Source organism: Ceratotherium simum, chromosome 10, assembly GCF_057802395.1.
Source record: "Ceratotherium simum simum isolate JZ-2026a chromosome 10, ASM5780239v1, whole genome shotgun sequence".
Lineage (NCBI taxonomy): Eukaryota > Metazoa > Chordata > Mammalia > Perissodactyla > Rhinocerotidae > Ceratotherium > Ceratotherium simum.
Window position 1 is genome coordinate 59,417,331 of NC_141909.1, and position 21,230 is coordinate 59,438,560.

General features: G+C 35.1%; 1 protein-coding gene across 1 annotated transcript in view; it reads right to left on the reverse strand.

Annotated features, from left to right (window-relative positions):
• SUCLA2 (succinate-CoA ligase ADP-forming subunit beta) overlaps positions 1-21,230 on the reverse strand; it is a 45,483-nt gene that overhangs the window by 15,445 nt on the left and 8,808 nt on the right. Inside the window, exons 3-6 of the mRNA XM_004433654.3 lie at positions 16,831-16,930; positions 16,506-16,668; positions 6,091-6,219; positions 3,581-3,719 (exon numbers count right to left, since the gene is read on the reverse strand). Of these exons, the coding sequence (XP_004433711.1) occupies positions 3,581-3,719; positions 6,091-6,219; positions 16,506-16,668; positions 16,831-16,930 (531 nt within the window). The remainder of the gene's footprint in view (positions 1-3,580; positions 3,720-6,090; positions 6,220-16,505; positions 16,669-16,830; positions 16,931-21,230) is intronic.

Below are 21,230 nucleotides of genomic sequence, written 5' to 3' on the forward strand. Positions count from 1 at the left end.
AAGAAGTAAAGCTCAAGTAAAATCTTGATTGATTAAAGATTTAAAAGTAAAAAGTGAAACAAAAAAAAAATTGTAGATGAATATTTACTGATCTTACATAATGGGAGAAAAGAGCTCATTCAAAATAGCACCCAAAAATTTATTTCTACAAATAAATCTAAGAAGAACTATAATACCTATGTAAAGAAAACAGTCTTATTTTTTCTTAGGGGGAAAAAACTTTTCAGCATGAAAGTAGTGCAAGCCAAAATGACATCTGACTACACGAAAACACATAAAGCTTGGGGACAGCCCAGTGGCGTAGTGGTTAAGTTCATATGCTCCGCTTTGGTGACCCGGGGTTTGCAGGTTCAGATCCCAGGCGCAGACCTACGCACCACTTATCAAGCCATGCTGTGGCAGGCATCCCACATATAAAATAGAGGAAGATGGGCACAGATGTTAGCTCAAGGCCAATCTTCCTCAGCAAAAAGAGGAGGATTGGCAACAGACGTTAGCTCAGGGCTAATCTTCCTCACAAAAAATAAAAAATAAAGCTTCAATGTGTCCAAAAATACCAAACAAAACTAAACGACAATGGACAAACTTGGAAAAATATTCCTATCAAATGTCAGACAAGAGATTAACATCCTTAATATATAGAGTCCATGCACATGGACAGACCAGCAGGATATATTATTAGGTGAATAAAACAAAATGAAAAATGTATATAGTATGCAATCTTTTCTGTAAGGGGGTAGTAAAGAACATATTTTCTTATTTGTTTTTATTTGCAAAAGAAACACCGGAAAAAAACACAAGAAACTAAAAAATGAGGAGAGAGGGAATGGAAGTAGATAAGGATGAAGAGAAAGCAAAATTTCAGGATAAAGGGAAGCGATTGGTGGAAATATACTTTGTTATATTGTTCTGATTTTTGAACCACGTAAATAAATTTTCAAAAAGTAAACAAAGACCTCATCAAATTAATAAGAAAAACTATCCACGTTTTTTGGGTACTCTAGTGGGCTGAATAATGGCCACCCCAAAGAAAATAGGTCCTAATACATAGAACCTATGAATGTTACCTTATATGCTAAAATTTTTACAGATGTGATTAAAATAAGGATCTTGAAAGGAGGAGATTATCCTGGATTATCTGAGTGGGCCCTAAATGACACCACTTTATAAGAGAAGTGTCTTTATAAGAGAAAGGTAGAGGGAGACTGGATACACAGAAGAGGAGAAGGCAATGTGACCACAGAGGCAAGACTGGAATGAGGTGGCCACAAATCCAGGAATGCCACAAGAAGCTAGAAAAGGCAAGGAATGGATTCTTCCCTAGAGCCTCTGGAGGGTGCAGAGCTGCGGACACCTTGAATTCATATGATACTGATTTTGGACTTCTGGCTTCCAAAATTGTGAGAAAATAAATTTCTGTTGTTTTAAGCCACCTGGTTTGTAGTAATTTGTTATAGCAACCATAGGAAACTAAACACAGGTACCAAAGGACGTCAACAGAAAATTCTCAGTCTACTAAGGAAAACATATGCCCAGGAAACATGAAAAATTCTCAACATTACTAGTAATCAAAGAATTAAAAACTAAAATAAGACACCATTTCCTGGCTATCAGTTTGACAGAGATTAAACCCAATTTAACACTCACTTCTGGCAGAAATAAGCAATGAAATGGACACTTCATATATTAGAACAACTTTTCCAGACAACAATCTGGCAAAATACATCTCTAAATGTTATTTTATTCTGACCCAATAATCAAAACAAATATTAAAAATCTTACTACACTTTGACCCCAAAATTCTACTTCTGAGAATGTACGAAAGATAATCAAGGCTGTGAAGATTTATATATAAATAAAATGCGAGCCTTTAAAAGTTATATCTTTGAAAAATATTTAACAAAAATTTGTATTATATAGTTTTAAGTTAAAAAAGGGAAAGATACAAATTGAATAGAGAGTATGATTCTAATTACAGAAAAGACTGAAATGACCAACATAAAATATTAAAAGGGTATTAGGTAATGAGGTTCTAGGAGTTCCTTTTTCCTATCTATCTATAGTTCTTGGCACTTTGCAAATTTTCTATAATAAATATACAAGCCCTCAATCAGGAAAAAAATTAAAAACTCCTGCGAAATATATATAAATGCATACAAAGAAAAACTGAATACAAAAAAAGAAAAAAATTAGTTATTAAAATAAGAGAATGAAGACATTCCCTTAGCAATAGAATAGAGCTATAGTATTGTATCGTAGTTGGAAAGAATTCAGGGGTCCTGCCTTCAATGTTATTAAGTTACATAATCAAAAAATAATACAAGAAATATCTGTTTTATATAGCTAATTCTCCTTCACCGAACATTTTCTTCTTTTTTTTTTTTTTTTTTTTGCTGAGGAAGATTGGTCCAGATCTAACGTCTGTTGCCCATCTTCCTCTTTTTTCCCTTGAGGAAGATTAACCCTGAGCTAACATCTGTGCCAGTCTTCCTCTACTTCATATGTGGGTTGCCGCCACAGTGTGCCTGACAAGCAGGGTAGGTCCACGCCCAGGATCTAAACCCGTGAACCCGGGACGCCAAACTTAACCACTACCCCACGGGACCAGCCCTGAACATTTCATTTTTAAAATGTGCATCAGCCCTCACTCTTCAAAAAATTTAATTATTTTTAGTTTTATAAACTACCTCTATTATCACAAGAGAATTTACTCATTCTTCTTTATATAATCATATAAATGACCAACCAAAAATTGATTTCTATAATAAAGAATATAACTAATTACAAGTGTAAAAGTGAAAGATGATCTACAAATGCTTAAGAAGATTAGAAATGTCCAAAGAGACTTCAAACAAAATCAAATAAATTAGAGCAATAGAAGTAGTTAATATAAAATATCAAGAAAAATTTAGGCTACAATAAAGCAACTTATACTTTTTTTAAAAAACTATACATGGAAGGCATGATCATTCAGAATCTGATTTACCTCTTAAGCATATGCAAAAGAAGAGCTGTCAAAGTGACAATCTTACTTCTCTAGTGGCTCTAGCATCAGAGTATACCCTTAGTACAATCAAGATTCACGATGTTTCTAAAGTCTGAAACTTGTGGAGACTAAGACCGCTAATTCCCCAAAATCACAGCCATTTATTCACTACCCACTGGATGCTGTAATCCAGCACTTCCCAACAGAACTTTCTGCAGTGATGGAAATGTTCTATATGTGTGCTGTCCAATACAGTAACCACATGTGGCTACTGAGCACTTGAAATGTGATTAGTGCAACTGAGGAACTGAATATTTTAATCTTATATCATTTTAATTATTTTTAATTGCCACATGTGGCTGGTGGCTACCATATTAGACAGTGAAGCTTTAACCCCTCTGTGTGTACCTAAATACATATTAAGGTGTTTGTTTTAATGGGTCTCTTTAATATTTGTTCACATACATTCCATTTATTATAAAATAAGCTTCTAATAGGAATAAGTTCACTTCCTCATGAGTTCAACTTCCTTAATGAAGCATACAATAGGTGGATAAATACATAATCAATGCTTGATAAAAGAAGATACTTTACCAGCTCCATCTGAATCCTCTACCATTGGATTTATTTCTACCATGGTTGCATCATATTTCAGAAAAAGGTTGTAAAGCTTGACCATGTTTTCTGCCGCAGAATCCACAATATTAGGTGGAAATCCCATCTTCTGTGCAAGCTGAAAGCAATTTGTTTCTTTATTATGAGTATGTTGTATACGTCCCATTAACACTGAATTATTGTAAATAAAAAACCTTGTAGTTTATCATTTAAATAATAAGCATGAATCATTTGTAGTCAATCAATCATTGAAGTAGCAGCTACTATTACTAAATGGTTAAATAAAACTTTTTATTCAAAATTCTCACAAGGCAGGTAGTATGCCCGTTTTACAAACAAGAAAGAGATTCAGAGAGGTCAGGAGACTTGCCATTCGCCTAGATTCCAGTTCTAGTACTTTTTCCCTAGCCTCCACACTGCCTCTAAACCTTATCGCCAATCTAAACTCAAAGAAGAGGCTTATATTTTAAAACTACATATAAAAGGTGGACTGACAATCCCATGGTCCAAACAATGGCAAAATATTAAACCACCCTATTTTACCTTTTAGGTAATTTATAAAGAGTGTCTAGCAAGCAGTGAGGACACATCAAGTTAACAAGTATTACCCTATTCATTCAAAAATCTACTGAGCACCTAATATATGCTAGGCACTGTGCTAGGCCCAAAAGATACAGGTATTTAAGCTTCTAATCTAGTAGAGGAGTTTACAGTCTTGAGCAGAGATTCCTAACTAGCTATACCTGTAGAGTTTTTTAAAATACATATACACCAAGGTCCCAATGCAGAAGTTCTGGTACACAAGTTCCATAGTGGACCAAGCAACCATAATTTTTAAAGTTCCATAAGCAATTCTGAACCACTGGTACAGAAATGACATGTCTATGTGTGTATTCTAACTGCTGCCACTGCTCTGGAGCACTACAGAGCAGTTATTTTCCTCTTTTTCAATTGCTATCTAAGGCTGTAATACATTTGACTTTCAATAACAAAAATCTTAAATTTTTTGAGGGTGAATGTGATTTTTGCAAAGTCAAATGCTGATAAATCAAGTGGATAATTAAGCTAAGAACTGTCCTTTTTCGTTAAGACTTATTTCAAACAAAGAATAATAAGAAATAAAGTACTATTTCATTAAGAAAGATTTTCATTAGGTCACAATCCACTGTTTTAGATTTAAACATTTGAGAATTGCAACATAATTCTGATCAACCCCATATGACATTAATTTGCCAAGCACTGTGCTAGGTACTATTTCTGTTCATGGCTCAAAGAGCTATAATCTTAGATTATTCCTACAAGTAAGTACTCTTGTAAATCAAGTATTTTCTTTCTCATCTAAATTTAACTCTCCAGTCATCACTCTCACATAAGTACCTAATGAATCAAGTCTCTGTCTCTTTTAAATATTTATACCATTCACTTGCCTAAATGACTTCCTTCACGCTTTATCAGGGAAATTTCTCTATCTCCTTTAGATCTTTGTGCCAGTCAAAATTCCTGCTCTACTGGACTTCAATACCATAAGCTTACTTTGACATGGTTTCCAACTAACAGAGGTTAATTCCATTTGAAGTTTAATATTCAAACTTTTCTTTTAAGATGGGTCACTTATTTTTTATATTCAAACTAAACAATTTGATTCAATAGCAGTATTACAAACATTACCAAGCAACTCTCACAGGCTTGGTGGGTTGTTTTTTGGAGGCAGAGGCAGGTAGAAATGAAAGGAGAGGAAGAAGCACACAAGAAGGACGGTACAGAAAACTAGGGAAATTGCAGGCAAAATTTACTCTGTATGTGCACACACTGAAAGTCCATAACTTTCACCAGATCCTTAAAAGCGTCCATAAACCCCCCCAAAAAACTAAAATTACTTATCTATTATAGGAATATATAAGACAGTGTCCCTACCATTCAATATAATTTACAGGAAATAAAGGGGAGATAGGAAGATGCTAAATAGCATCACCGGGATGGAAAATTCTGACTACGAAAAACACTAATCACCTCAGTTTCTTCAACAAATTAAAAGAAAAAGGATGGAGAGTGAGGGAAAGGAAACCTATAAATTAGAAAAAGAGCCATGAGACATATTAACCAATGGTAATGAAGGACCTTATATGGATCCCAACTCAAACAAACTGTAAAAGAAAAAAACTTGAGAACATTAGGGATTTTGAATGACTGGGTAAGTAATGACATTAAGGAATTATTGTTAATATTACCAGGTATGGCAATGGTATAGTGGCTATTTTAAAAGAATCCTTATCTTTTAAAGATACATACTGAAATATTTATGGAGGATATGAAGAAATATATTGTAGATACTTCTAAAGGTTTCCATTTCAAAGAGATATTAACATGCCTTGACACTCAAAAAAAATTTTTTTTAAGTTTTATCAATCACTTTTACAAAGTTAATTCTCTTTCTTTAAGTACTATAATTCTCCAATCAAAAGCTAGAAATTTTTCAGAATACAACATACCCGGACAGCTTGTTCCTTTTTGATGCCTTCTACAATATCAATAGGTTCTTTAACTATGGCCTCGGGAGTCTCAGCAGCAACATCTTCAATGTTGACACCACCTTGAGAACTTCCTATTAACACAGGACCCTAGCATATAGGGAAACAGCCAAAACATCTAGATTTTATTTTGGACCCATCAATAAAATTTTGAAACCTATTTGTGCACACTATTAGACTTATGCATCTAGTGCTCCCCGTTCCTATTTTAAAATTTCCTCGAGAATTTATTCTTGCATCTCCTGCACAGTGCTCCCTTAAAAATGTTGAGCTGAAATAACAGAAAAGAAGTGAAAAGGAAGAGGAAGACAATGGCCCATCTGTGAAGAAAAAAGATTTAAAATATACATAAAACTTATACCAAATAAGTTAACATAAGCATATATATATACACATATATGAAATATAACCTATGCATTTTTCATAAGAACTGAAGGGACATTAAAGGATTGTTTAAAGAACCTTAGAAAAATCATAAAAACAGATTACTCATATTTAAAAGGGAAAGTCTAATGAATAAAAGCAGATTTTATAAGTTCTCACTCTACAGCAAGTCAGTAAAAAAGAAAGCTACCTACCTTGAAAGAATAGCTCTGGCTATTATCGTGAACAATGTAAGAAGGTAAGATATAAACACTAAATAATTAAGTTATTAACTTTTAAGTCCCCTAAAATCAATCAAGAAAAAAACATTAAAGCAAATTATCTAATAGATCTGCTAATTTATGCACAAACCTGGAAACAATCGTAACATGCAAAAACAAAGAAATGGTAAGACCATATTACTAAAGATTATTGAATGACATAAGAAAGCGATCTCAGTAGTGTTATGTGGGAAAACAATGATACAAAACCCTAGATTCTATTCCAAATTGTTTGTTTTTTATAAAGGATGATTAAATGTGTACCCACCCACTATTCAAACAGAAAAAAGATGGGAAATAAAACATTAAATGATAAGACTTTTGTTATTTTATGTGTCACTATTTTCCAAAAAAAATTTCTTACAATGAACATATTATTCTTAATCCAAAAAAACAGTGTGACTTTCATGGAAAAAAAAAAAAACCCAAAAGACTAATTTCACTTTTCTATCCCAGCACCTAGTGTTTCAGTAACAAACTCATTTCAAGGTATAATGTAAAGGAGTAGTATTCACTCTGTTTGCAGAACAAAAATAGTCCTTCAAATCCTCAAAATAAAGCAAAAGCCAAAGGAAAAAAAATCTATTACTTTTTAAGAGAGTTAACTGTCATTTAGGCAAAAAATGACTTAAAAAAAAAAAGCACCAACCTCCAAGGAGAAAAATTGAGTGGCTGACAAACAGGGGTAGGTGGGAGATTTATATTTCCCTGTACACATTTGTACCTTTTAAATTTTGTACTATGTGATGAGATTTTAATATGCATGTGTAATAAAGACTTTGGCTGGCCTTTGTCCCCAATGTCTGGGAGGCAACCTCTAAATCCTCCACTGCATCTAAGAGTTCAGGCTAACGAGGTGACTCATGGCTAGATAGTTAATACAAAGAAGATGACTCAGGTGGATGCCGGCCAAGCCAAAAACACCAACAATGTGAATACACATTGGGTTGGAACTTCGAGCCACGTGATATCAGCCCACTCTCTGGGAGGGAAGGCAGCCTGGAGACTAAGTTCAATCAATCACACCTATTTTATTAAAAAAAAAAAAAAAATATGGACTTCAGGGTCAGCAAGATGATGGAATAGGAAACACCTCACTCTCCCACAGAAACACTGACTAAACAAAAATATATGGTCTAAACAGCCTTTATGAGAATGCCAGAAACCAGTGAGGAAGTTGTAGGACCCCAGGCAAGCTCAACTGCAATGAAATGGGTAAAAGCTCCGCCCACAACCTGACACAGCTGGAAATCAGGAGAAATAGCCCAATGCTGAGCTTCTCTTCTGGAAGGGAAAGAAAAGAGTGGAATGTGCATCCAACATTCCAGCTGTCCAGGGGGCTGTCCAAGGAACTGTTGCTGTCTTGCCTGACTTGGAGGGTTGACTGAGAACCTGCATGCTCTGGATGCCTCGGGGGCCACTGAGAAAAAAGAGAGCTCAGCAGCATGTGACAGCACCAGAGATCTTGTAATACTACAGACAGAAGCTGACACAGCTTGCCAAGTTGGGAAAAAGCATCTAGGCTCATGGCGCTTTTTTTTTTAACATGTCAAGGAACTAGAAAAAAGAAGAACAAACTAAACCCAAAGTTAGCAGGAGGGAAATAATAAACATTAGAGCAAAAATAGATGAAATACAAAATAGAAAAACAATAGAAAAGAATTAACAAAACTACAAGTTGGTTTGTTGAAAAGAACAACAAAATCAACAAATCTTTAGCTAAACTAAGAAAAAAAGAGAAAAGACTCAAATAACACATCAGAAATGAAAGAGACATTACAACTGATGCCACAGAAATAAAAAGGATCATAAGAAACTACTATGAATAATTACACACCAACAAACTGGATACCTCCAAGAAATGGATAAATTCTAGAAACAACCTACCAAGAGTGAATCATGAAGAAATTAAATCTGAACAGACCTATAACAAGTAAGGAGACTGAATTAGTAATCCAAAACCTCCCAACAAAGAAAAGCCCAGGACGAGATGGCTTCACTGAACAATTCCACCAAATATTTAAGTAAGAACTTACACTAATCCTTCTCAAATTTTCCAAAAAATTGAAGAGGAGGGAACACTTCTAAACTCATTCTAAGAGGCCAGCATTACCCTGATACCAAAATCAGACAAAGATATTACCAGAAAACTACTGACCAATATCCCTGATTACTGATACAAAAATTCTCAACAAAATATTAGCCAATCAAATTCAACAACACATTATAAGGATTATACAACATAATCAAAAGGGATTTATTCCTAGAATGCAAGGATGGTTCAACATATAAAAATCAATTTATACACCACATTAACAGAATCAAGGTAAAAAATTACATGATCTTCTCAACTGATGCAGAAAAAGCATTTGAAAAAATTCAAAACCCTTTCATAAAAACACTCAACAAACTAGGAATAGAAGGAAACTACCACAACATGATAAAAGCCATAGATGAAAGGCCTACAACCAACAATATACTCAATGGTGAACAACTTAAAGCTTGCCTTCTAAGATCAGGAAAAAGGCAAGGAGGCTCACTCTCATCACTTTATTCAACATAGTAATGGAAGTCCTAGCCAGAGCAAGCAGACAAGAAAAAGAAATAAAAGGTATCAAAATAGGAAATGAAGAAGTAAAATTATCCCAGTTCACAGATGACATGATCTTGTATATAGAAAACCCTGAAGAATCCACAAAAACCTGTAGGAACTACTAAACAAGTTCAGCAAACTTACAGGACACAAATCAACACACAAATATGTCCTGCATTTCTATACACTAACAATGAACAATCCAAAAAGGAAATTAAGAAAATGATCCCATTTACAATAGCATCAAAAAAAATAAAATACTTAGGAATGAATTTAACCAAGGAGATGAAACACTAGGATGCTGAATACTACAAAACACTGCTGAATGAAATTAAGAACAACACAAATAAGCAGAAAGACAGCTCATTTTCATGAATTGGAAGACTTAATATTGTGAAAATGTCCAATACTATCTAAAGCAATAGATAGATTCAATGCAATCCCTTTTAAAATCTCAATCGCATTTTTTCACAATAAAATCTCTTTTTTCCAATTGTCTATTTTTTGCTGAAATAGGAAAAAAATCCTAAAACTCATATGGAATCTCAAAGGACCCTGAATAGCCAAAATAATCTTGAGAAAGCAAAACAAAGCTGGAGGCCTCATACTTCCTGGTTTCAAAAAATATTACAAAGCTATAGTAATTAAAACAGTATTGTTATGGCATAAAAACAGACACATAGACCAATGGAACAGAATAGCAAACCGAGAAACAAACGCTCATGTATATGGTCAAACGGTCTTTGACAAAGATGCCAAGGTAAACAATAGGGAAAGGATAGTCTGTCTCTTCAATAAATGGTCTTGGAGAAACTGGATATCCACATGCAGAATAATGAAGTTGGACCTTACTTTACACCATATACAAAAATTAACTCAAAATGGATTAAAGACCTAACATAAAACCTGAAACTATAAATTGCCAAAAGAAAACATACAGGAAAAGCTTCAAAACATTGGATTTGGCAATAATTTCTTGGATAAACAACAAATCACATACAACAAAAGCAAAAATAGACAAATGGGACTGTATCAAACTTAAAAACTTCTACACAACAGAAGAAACAATCAACAAAGTGAAAAGGCCACCTACAAGAGTGGAAGAAAATATTTGCAAACCATATATCTGATAAGGGATTAATTCAAAATAATATATATACACACACATATATATACACATACATATATACATACACACACATATGTGCCACATAATGACGTTTCAGCTGACAACAGACTGCATATACGATGGTGGCCCCATAAGATTAGTACCATATAGCCCAGGTATGTAGTAGGCTATATCATCTAAGTTTATGTAAGTACTCTATGATGTTCGCGCAACAATAAAATCACCTAACGACACATTTCTCAGAATGCATCCCCATTGTTAAGCAACACATGACTGTATAAATTATATATATATATATATATATATATATATATATATATAAAAAAAACTACAACTCAACAACAACAAAAACTCCAATTTAAAAATGGGCAAAGGACTTAGACATTTCTCCAAAGAAGATCTATGTCTTAGTTTTCAATGCTGTAACAAAATCCATAGACTGGATGGCTTCAACAACAGACATTTATTTCTCACCGTTCATGGTTCGCACCCATACTAATCTCCTTATCAAATGGTTGTTTGGCCATAACCTTCATATTCTTTTCCAAATAGCTTTCTTATTTTTTGCAATAGAGGCAGGCTGAGAATTTTCCAAATCTTTTAAGTTTTGATGCCTTTTTTTTTTTAATTTTATTTATTTATTTTTTCCCCCAAAGCCCCAGTAGATAGTTGTATGTTATAGCTGCACATCCTTCTAGTTGGTGTACGTGGGACCTGGCCTCAGCATGGCCAGAGAAGCGGTGCATCGGTGCGCGCCCGGGATCCGAACCCGGGTCGCCAGTAGCGGAGCGCGCGCACTTAACCGCTAAGCCACGGGGCCGGCCCTCGATTCCTTTTTGCATAACAATTCCTTCTTCAATTCATTTCTCTTTTCCAATTTTACTATACGCATTCAGGAGGAACCAAGCTGTTCCCTCAATACTTTGCTTAGAAATCTCCTCAGCTAAATATTCAATATCATCACTCGCAAGTTCTACCTTCCACAACATACTAGAACATAAACACAGTTCAGTCAAGTTCTTTGCCACTTTATAACAAAGATCACCTTTTTTTCCATCGTCCAATAACATGTTCTTTGTTTCCAACTGAGACTTCCTCAGAATGGTCTTCACTATCCATATTTCTACCAACATTCTGATCATGATTATGTATTCTCTAAGAAGATGGAAGCTTTCTCTATAGCTCTCCTTTTTTCTGAGCCCTCACCAGAATCACCTTTAAAAGCCCCTTCACAGCAATCTTGGCTTTTCTAGCATGCATATCAAAACTCTTCTAGCCTCTACCCATTACCCAGTTCTAAAGCTACTTCCCATTATGGGGGTCCAAATATCATCACATTGGGGGTCAGAGCTTCAACATATGAATTTTGGCAGGAACATTCATTCCATAACAATTTGCATTCATTCCATAACAATACGCAAATGGCCAATAAGCATTTGAAAAGGTTCTCAATATCATCAATCATTAGGGAAATGCAAATCAAAACCACAAGATATTACCTCACACTCCTTACGACAGCGTCTATTAAAAAAAAAAAAAAACAGAAAATAAAAAGCACTGCTGAGGATGTGGACAAATTGGAACTCTTATGCTCTGTTGGTAGAAATGTAAAATAGTGGAGCCACTGAGAAAACAGTATAGAGGTTCCTCAAAAAATTAAACATAGAATTACCATATGATCCAGCAATCCTACTTCTGGATATATATCCAAAAGAATTGAAAATCAGATCTCAAATAGATATTTGCACACTCATGTTAACTGCAACATTATTCACAACAGCCAAAAGGCAGAAGAAATCTGAATGTCCATTAACAGATGAAAGATAAAGAAAATGTGGTATATAAACACAAAAGAATATTATTCAGCCTTTAAAAAGAAGGAAATCCTGGGCCGGCCTGGTGGTGTGGTGGTTAAGTTCATGAGCTACACTTCGGCGGCCCAGGGTTCGCAGGTTCAGATCCGGGGCACGGACCTATGCACCACTCAACAAGCCATGCTGTGGTGGCATCTCACATACAAAAATAGCGGACGATGGGCACAGATGTTAGCTCAGGGCTAATCCTCCTCACCAAAAAAAAAGGAAAGAAATCCTGACATATGCTACAACATGAATGTCCTTGAGGACATTATGCTAAGTAAAATAAGCCAGTCACAAAAAGACAAATACTGCATGATTCCATTTATTTGAGGTATCTCAAATAGTCAAACTCTTAAAAACAGAAAGTAGAATGGTGGCTGCTAGGAGAATGAGGTAAATGAGCTGGAGAAATGAGCTGGAGAGAATGAGCTGGAGAAAGAGGTAAAAGGCAAGTTGTTCAATGGATATAGAGTTTCAATTTTGCAAGATAAGTTCTAGAGATTTGCTGCACAACAATATGCATAAAGCTAACACTATTGTACTATATGCTTAAAAATGGTTAAGATAGCAAATTTTATGTTATGTGTTTTTGACTAATTTAAAAAAAAAAAAAAAACTCTAGACCAGAAAATTGATGAGCTTCTGTGGTTGGCAATATTCTGCATATTGTCACATATCAATATGCCAGAAGGATGACATCCCTGAGGACAATGGAAACTTTATGTTTGGGACACTCCCAGACCCTGCCCTATGCATCTCTCCCATTTGGCTGGTTCTGATTTGTATCCTTTGGCTATAACAAACTGTAATCATATGTATGGTGCTTTCCTAAGTTCTGTGAGTCATTCTAGCAAATTATGAAACCTGAGGGAGAACTAGCAACACCCAAATTTGTCTCGTGGTCAGAAGTGAGGGTGGTCAGAGGTAGGGGTGACCTGGGGACTCCAAACTTGAGGCCGGTGTCTGGAGTGAGGGCAGTCATACAGAGGACTGTGCTCTTAACCTGTGAGTTTGGCCCAGTTCTGAGTACTTGGTTGCAGAACTCACTGCAACACACATACAAATTTTTTGAATAAAAAGGAACTCATTGTGCCTTTTGAGACTAAAGAAGAGAACAGTAGCAAGCCTAAGTAAAGAGAAATGTTTGAAATTATAGTCTAATTTTTAGTTCTTCTATAAACTTCAAATGAAAAGGTATTCTTCATTTCCTCTCTAGCAAGGCAGTTCATAATTATAAGCTTTTACAAAGATTTAAAGAGAGGAGAAAAACTCAGATTTAAGAAGAGCCTCTGTCATTCTACTGAATTAGAATACAGATAAATTAATCTATAGATAACCCCAAATATAATTTTATTCAACATAAGAGGTAGAAACTAACAAACTTTTAAAGTATTTAAACTTTTTATTTTAGTTTTACTTTCCTTTTCTTTTTAGATCTTCTGATAAGAGAAATGAAGAGGCACATGAAGGCAGCACTACTGGAGGGAAAAAAGATAATATTAAATTATCACCGAAGTTATGATTAAGTCTTCAAAAGTTGGCTGTAAGTTAGAGAAAAGGTTAGAAAAAATACACACGAAATAATAATACATAAAAGAAAGTGAATAGCCTCTTTTTGCACTAATTTCCTGAACAATTAGAAAGGAACCCTAAAATCTATAGCTAGCAGGTAAGAAGAAAACTTACATGAGTAAACAGAGATCAGTTAAAACAATGACTACAGTTTTGCATTTGGTCTTGACTATTGTTTCTGTTTGGTTTTAACTTTTACATTTTAGTAATAAACTTTCAGAACAACTAAGTTCCAGCAAATAGCTGTAATTTCAAATAAACTAATAATGCTATTTTCACTTTCTAAACCCAAATTCCTCTTGTCTTGTTGGTCTTGCAAAAGGTTTTTGCCTTAAAATAGATTTGAATTTAAAATTATATGACAAAGCAGCCACTTAATAAAGACCTCTTTAAAAAAAAAAAAAAGTATGGAAAATAAAATCTGGAAGTCTTACAGCACATTTTATATCTATTCCAGGCAAAGTAAAAAATTGACAGCTAAATGTACCATTCATTTACAGCAGAATGTAATGTTTTACTAGAAAAATAAATTAAAGTAGCAAATGTGATTTGTTAAATTAGATTTATCTCAGCCCAAAAGTACCCAACAGGCACTGGGCAAATGTCAAGAAATCTGATTTTTAAAAAGTGCCAAAACAGAGAGTAATACTTGAATCAATTTTCTGGCACACCAACCCTATGGTAGATATCTGCCCAGGCTTCCTGATATGATACTTACTAAAGAAGACTAGTAGAGCCTATAATTTATCTCCTAAAAGCAAGCAACAAAAGCAATTTTTAATGATCACTTAACTCCTATGCATAGGACTTTAATTCAATCAAAAATGCTCTTTTCTTTTTAGTTTAAACAGCTGACTAAATTTTTTATTGTTTAATAGGGACGTTTCCACAGGGATTCCCAAAAAAGTTCGCTATACCCCAAAAAGTAACACAGACCAACTCCACACTGGTCTAATGTAATAACATCAAAGAACATTATAATGTCTTTGGCCAAATGGTTTTACTAGTACTATAGAATTTTTCGTGTGAATTATTACAACTATGTATTACTTTTGCAAACGAAATAAAAACATTTTTTCCTTAATGAGAATCAAATAGTTCTCTGAAAATTAGAGTTCTTAAAATGAACTCAAATTTGATCCTTTTCCCTAATGCTTTGACATATCTTTAATAAAATACATTCAGTGTGTTACAGTCATATCTTTAATAACACATATCCAGTTTGTAACATTTACTCCAATCAAGATGAGCTACTCTGAATGTGCAACATTATAGGACTCATATCTCAAATCGTCCAGGCATATAAACCTTGTTTCTGGCTATAATAAAAAGTAAAAACATAATAACTAACAAAATGATAGATGCTGATATATAATATCAACGAAAAGGAAGAGAAAATGTAGTGAAAATAAATGAATTTGTAAAATATAATTTTTGCAAACTGTCATGGGATTGCTAAAGTAACCTACTGAATTCTACCATACAGACAAACCTAAAGAGGTAAAAATATCACTTATGAATAAAACAATGCTTTTTTAAACTTATATCTTGAGTGGGTTTTTACTACCATCTAGTGTTATACCTTAAGAAATACTTTCTTATAAAAATTAAAAGTTACAAAACACACTTTTTATATTATCACTCAAATATTACTAGAAGATTTAATTAACTATAGGGGAAAACAAATCACAATACAGAAAGTAGCTAATTTTTAAAAAGCTGTTTTACATAAGAAAACTATTTTCACGACCCTTAAAATTTTTGTTATATTACTAATTGTGTAATTAGTAATATTCTACATCAAATCCTTACCAGGGCTTCAAAATATGTACCCAGTTTGCTTCAAAAGAAAATCTAGTTACCACACAGGTTCAGCTCGCAAAACTTAACCAATGCACTCAAAAAGCCAGATAATTATAGTATAAAATGATTATCAACGGTTTCTCCAAGCACCAGGTCTATGAAAGATTTTCTCTTTACCTGATGCCTTTAGTCCACTGCTAGCATTTTAGGTTCCACAGAGGAGAGCAGAGCTAGGGTTACGCTCCTTAGAATCATACTGTTCGCAACAGAACGTCACCCTTCGACTTACCAAGTACCAAATTATCTAGCAAAACAAACTCCAAACTATAGAAAATACCAAGAGGTTGAAAAAGAAAAAGATGAAGCCAGGGATACAAATTCTCTTAGTGGGTTCAGAGATTTACTCTGGTTAGAATATTTTATTCTGCTAGAAATTTTTTCTCAGTCTATAGAATCTAGAGATGAATCAGAGATGATTTAAGCTGCTCTTAGCAAATTAACTATTTGGAAATCCTGTGGATTTTACTTCAGCAGGATTTTGCAGACAGTTTTTTTTTATTACAATATTATATTTCAAATTTTACGGCATTACCATGCTGTTTTTTAAAATGAAACAAAAATAACTATTGTGTTCACGACATATACAAATAGATTATGGATCACACCTTATGGATCATACCTTTTTAATCTTTCTCATACAAACAGAAATAATAATCAACTTTTGAAACTGAATGTAATAAATTCACCCTAAATGTACCATGTCTACAATTACTCACTTGAAATGACCTTTCCATTGTTATTGCAAAGTAGTATTCTCTCCTGGGATATCTTCGCTCACAAACCAATACTTGATTGCATATTCTGCCCTTTTCTCCTGTTTGCTTGGTAAACAACTTTTTCCCAATCATTTGTGAGGAAACAGCTTTTGCTTCTTCTGGACTAAAATAAAAAAAAGAACTCAAAATTCTTTTCTCCTCCAACTAAAAAAAACAAAAGCACATGATAGACAAAATCTGATCTCATCTAATATTAGTCTCAGTATCTTCATCAATAAGGGGCATCTTTTACAATATGTTTTTTTCTTTAAAAAACATGACTTACGAGAAAACTATCTTCACCCCTCCTTTGAGGCCACTTTCAAATGTTCCTTTTCCTCTACCACCAGCTAAAACCTGTGCCTTTATCACAACATCTTTCGAACCTAGAAGAAAAACACTGCTATTAGATAAGAAGCACGGAGCAGAGCAAGAAGCAAGACACAATACTTTGTTATTAAGCATACATATTAAGCAGTGTTATTCAAGTTTCATTTATCCACAATGTTAAAAAATGAAGCATTGCACGTATATAGATTTTCTAGATTAGAACACTAATAAAACACTCACCATCTAAAGATCCACAACTCAAAAAAATTAGTCACTCATATTAAACTATTTCTTAAAGTATACTAAAAATACCCTTACCTTTCCTTGACACTTTATCTAGTACTTTGGAAGGTATTAAAAGTACAAAACTGAGAGTCAAATGTTTTTCTAACACTTTCCTTCCTTTCTATTGACATGTAAACTTCCTATTCTGTGAAAATTTGTCATAAATACTACTTTGAGCAGAAACATACCGTGACTTAAGAGGAAAGTGCCAATATTGATACCAATTTACAGTGCCCCACTGACAGAAAGCCCTGTTACCATACATTGTTGAGCTGTTGTGAGGAATACTATCAGGAGTTAAGGTATGTTTATCAAAAGATTCCAGAATGTTATGCTTATAAGTCTTAAAAATAATTTTTTAATAAGGAATCTGAAATTTTCTTCTTTAACAGGAAGACTGATCTCTCTCTTCCTCCTCTTTCTAATTTGCTCCAAAAAATCAGCAAACTAGCTGTTTAGCCTAGTTACTACTCATCGTTCATGATCCAGGGCAATACCTCTTAGAGGGGCATTCTCTGTCTCCCCAGACAGGCAGAATTTCAGAGCCTCCTCCTTTTGCTTCTCATGGCATTTTGCCCATACCAGCAGTGCAATGCCAATATTACATTATGGCAAAATAATTAACCTTTGAGGTCAGGGTTAAGGGCTTCATCTTATTCGTTGTACCCCTAGCACAAAGCAGTCCATGGGATATAACAACCACTCCACAAACATGTTTGAACGGGCTGAAGATGGGCGCTCTACTATTGGGGAACAGTCATCCCCTAATGCACATACCAAGCTGAATGAGAGGGGACTCCCACCTAACGAAGGAGGTAACAGATGTAGTTTGTGATCAAACAAATAAGAAATGACCTCAAGTTTACACTTAATTACAAAGAACGTTTATAAAATTAATGATGTAAATGAGTCTACATTGGAAATGTAGACCTCCACTTAAGTCAGAAAATGGCCTTATAAGTCAGTCAAGGTCATGTTAAAAAAAACCTCTTCCTGAGGCTGGCCCAGCGGCACAAGCGGTTAAGTGCGCAAGCTCCACTGCGGCAGCCCAGGGCTCGCTGGTTCGGATCGTGGGCGTGCACCGGCCACAGCTTGTCAAGCCATGCTGTGGCGGCGTCCCATATAAAGTACGGGCTGACATTCGTGCCCAGGGCCAATCTTCCTCAGCAAAAAGAGGAGAATTGGCATCGGATGTTAGCTCAGGGCTGATCTTTCTCACCAAAAAAAAAAAAAAAAAAAAAAACTCTTCCTCATACCCCACATTCATTCAATCAGGAAATCATACTAGTTCTATCTTCGAAATTAATGCAGAAGCTTGACCGTTCCTCATCACCCCCAGTTTGGACCCTGATCCCAGCCACCATTATATCTCACCTAGATTATCCTTGCCCCTGACAGAACATTCTCAAAGCAGCAGCCAAAGTGAGCACATCACTCCTCTACTTAAAACTTTGCACTGGATGCCCATTTCACTCAGAATAAAAGCCACAGTCCTTACAATGGCCGACAAGGCCCTATATAATCCCCCCAGCACCCTTACCCTTTGTGTCTCCTAAACCCTCCTCACCGCTCACTCCACTCCAGCTACACTAGTCTCTACTGTTCCTGGGCATGCTCCTGCCTTCAGGACTTGGCTCTAATCCTCCCTCTGCCTGGAATCCTCTTCATCCAGGTATTCATTTGGGAAAGGTCTTCATTCCCTTCAAGTCTTTCTCTAAATCTCACATTGCCCATGAGGCTTACTCTGATCACCCTATTTACTGCTACAACCTGCCCACCTGTGACCAATACCCCCTTAGCCTGCTCTTTTTTTCCCATAGAAGTCAACACCTTCAAACACAATATACAATTTCTCATGTTTATCATTTATTTTGTTCCCCCACCAGAATACAGTTCCAGGAGAGCAGAATCTTTGTTGTGTTCATTGATGTTTACAAGCTCCTGGGAGGGTTCCTAGCATATATTTTCTGAAAGCTGAATAAAAGAATATTTAAAAATGGAGAGAATTCTTATAAATCTAGATTTTCTGCTGCTCTTAAAAAAACTCAGAACTGGAAATATTGGGCCCTGCAACTAGAGCTGATTAGAAGTGCCTTGTTTCCACCAGACAGACCCTTTTCAATTTGCCATAGTCCCCACCATTCCCAAGTATAACAACATTAGATGAAAATTAGGGAAAACTCAGAAATTAGAAATTTCCTTAAAACTAACAATAATTTTCTTATTAAGAATAAAACAGGTGGCCTAAGGGACTGTGGCAAACTAGAGAGTTCGTGCCCAAACTAAAATGAGCAGCCACTAGTCATTGTACCCGTTTGTGGTTACCTGCCAAGTCATGACTTTCCAGTACTTCGGAAATATTCATTTACATCTAAAGAGGGTAACTGTAATGCACACAGTGTAAATGTAATGTAAAAATGGTCAATAGTTAAACTGGTGCTTTGCAGGGCTAAATTCCAACATTTGTACTCATTAAACTGGGAATTTAACATACTGACCTAGTGAGTAAGAATAATGAAGCTCTACTTCTTCAAAAACATTTTACAAGACAGAAGGCTATCCCCCCAAAGTATCAATTTCCTTTCTTTAGGAATATAAACTCCTTAAGGGCAGAGATGATTCTTCAAAAGTTCTTTCTCATAAAAAGCCCTTCACAACAAAAGAAAAACCAAAAAAAATTAATGACATACAGGCTCATCAACTATCAAGACAGGGAGAAAGATTAGAAGATAAGTCTGAGGACAATTGATTGAAATAAAGATTTTATTCAATTCCATTAATTCATTCAACAGTTACATCTGTACACCAGATACCATGCTGCAGCTGCAGATACAACAATGAGCAAAGGACACTGAACTTGCCCTCATAGAGCTTACAGTCTTATGAGATTTGGCCCTTTGGTCTGGTCAGACAACATCTTTTATGGATCCCAAGACTGTCTTTAAAATATATTCACCATCCCTCCTAGCTCTCGTAATTCACAAATGTTTTAAGTATTCTTCACATATAGTCATCTAATAAAATATTGGGAACAAGAAAAAAGAAGGCAAAGCCCCATTGTATACCATCAGAAATCTCCCTCCAGGCTGACATTCATCAATTGGCACCCTTTGCATGTTTATTCAACCAGATAGAAATTCCACCTTAATTATACTAGAATCCAAACTATATTCCTACAATCAATAGGGAAATTACAAGAACCCTGCCAAATGCCTTACTGAAAGTATATTTCGTTGAACTAGTAACTGTAAGAAAGAGATGGCAATCTGCTCCTAGAGCTGACCCTGAATTATAACTACTTCATTTCTCTGTGCTTAACAACCAACTCTTTGATAATCCATTCCAGAAATTTCTCTGTGATCGCCAAACTCACCAACCTTCATTTTATGGATTCATATAGTCTTTAAAAATTTTAGAATTAATTATATTTCTTTCCAACCTTTCTTCCATCTCTAATTTCAGCTATTTACAAGAGATAACACTTGCGTCCAGGACAGTACTTCCCAACTTTTTTCACATCAAGACACATATAGATAATGATAGAATCTGTAGGGAATACCGGGCAAGAGGCCAGGGCCATTTCAGGAGGTCACAAGCTGTAGGGCTCAGTGGCCCCGGACCCCATGCTAACCCAGCTTCTACTACCACCCACAGGACTGAGGGGAAGCAATAGTTTGGCACACCTGTAATGCATTTATGCCCTAGTATATTGGTTGGTAAGGTAAGAGTTTTTTATAAATGGGAATTAGGATTTTGTGAATTTTGTAGTAACTCAAGAAGCAAAAATCACCCTGAGGTAGCCAAAATTAGCACTGGGAATTGCTAGCTAAATAGATAAAACCAGGTGTATTTCTCAAGCACCTCATACCACACCTTGTGCAATTAGAGCCCATAATCAATATCTTCTGATATTAATGACTTGCTGCAAAAGATAAAATTGTCCCCGTCTTCATAGTAGTTACTAAATATATCTTTTAAAGAGTAGATTTCTGCTCCGCTAGATTTAAAGGTCCTCATTAATCACTAATCCTGCTCCCATACTATAATCATCATTTGCAGTGATGCAAAAAG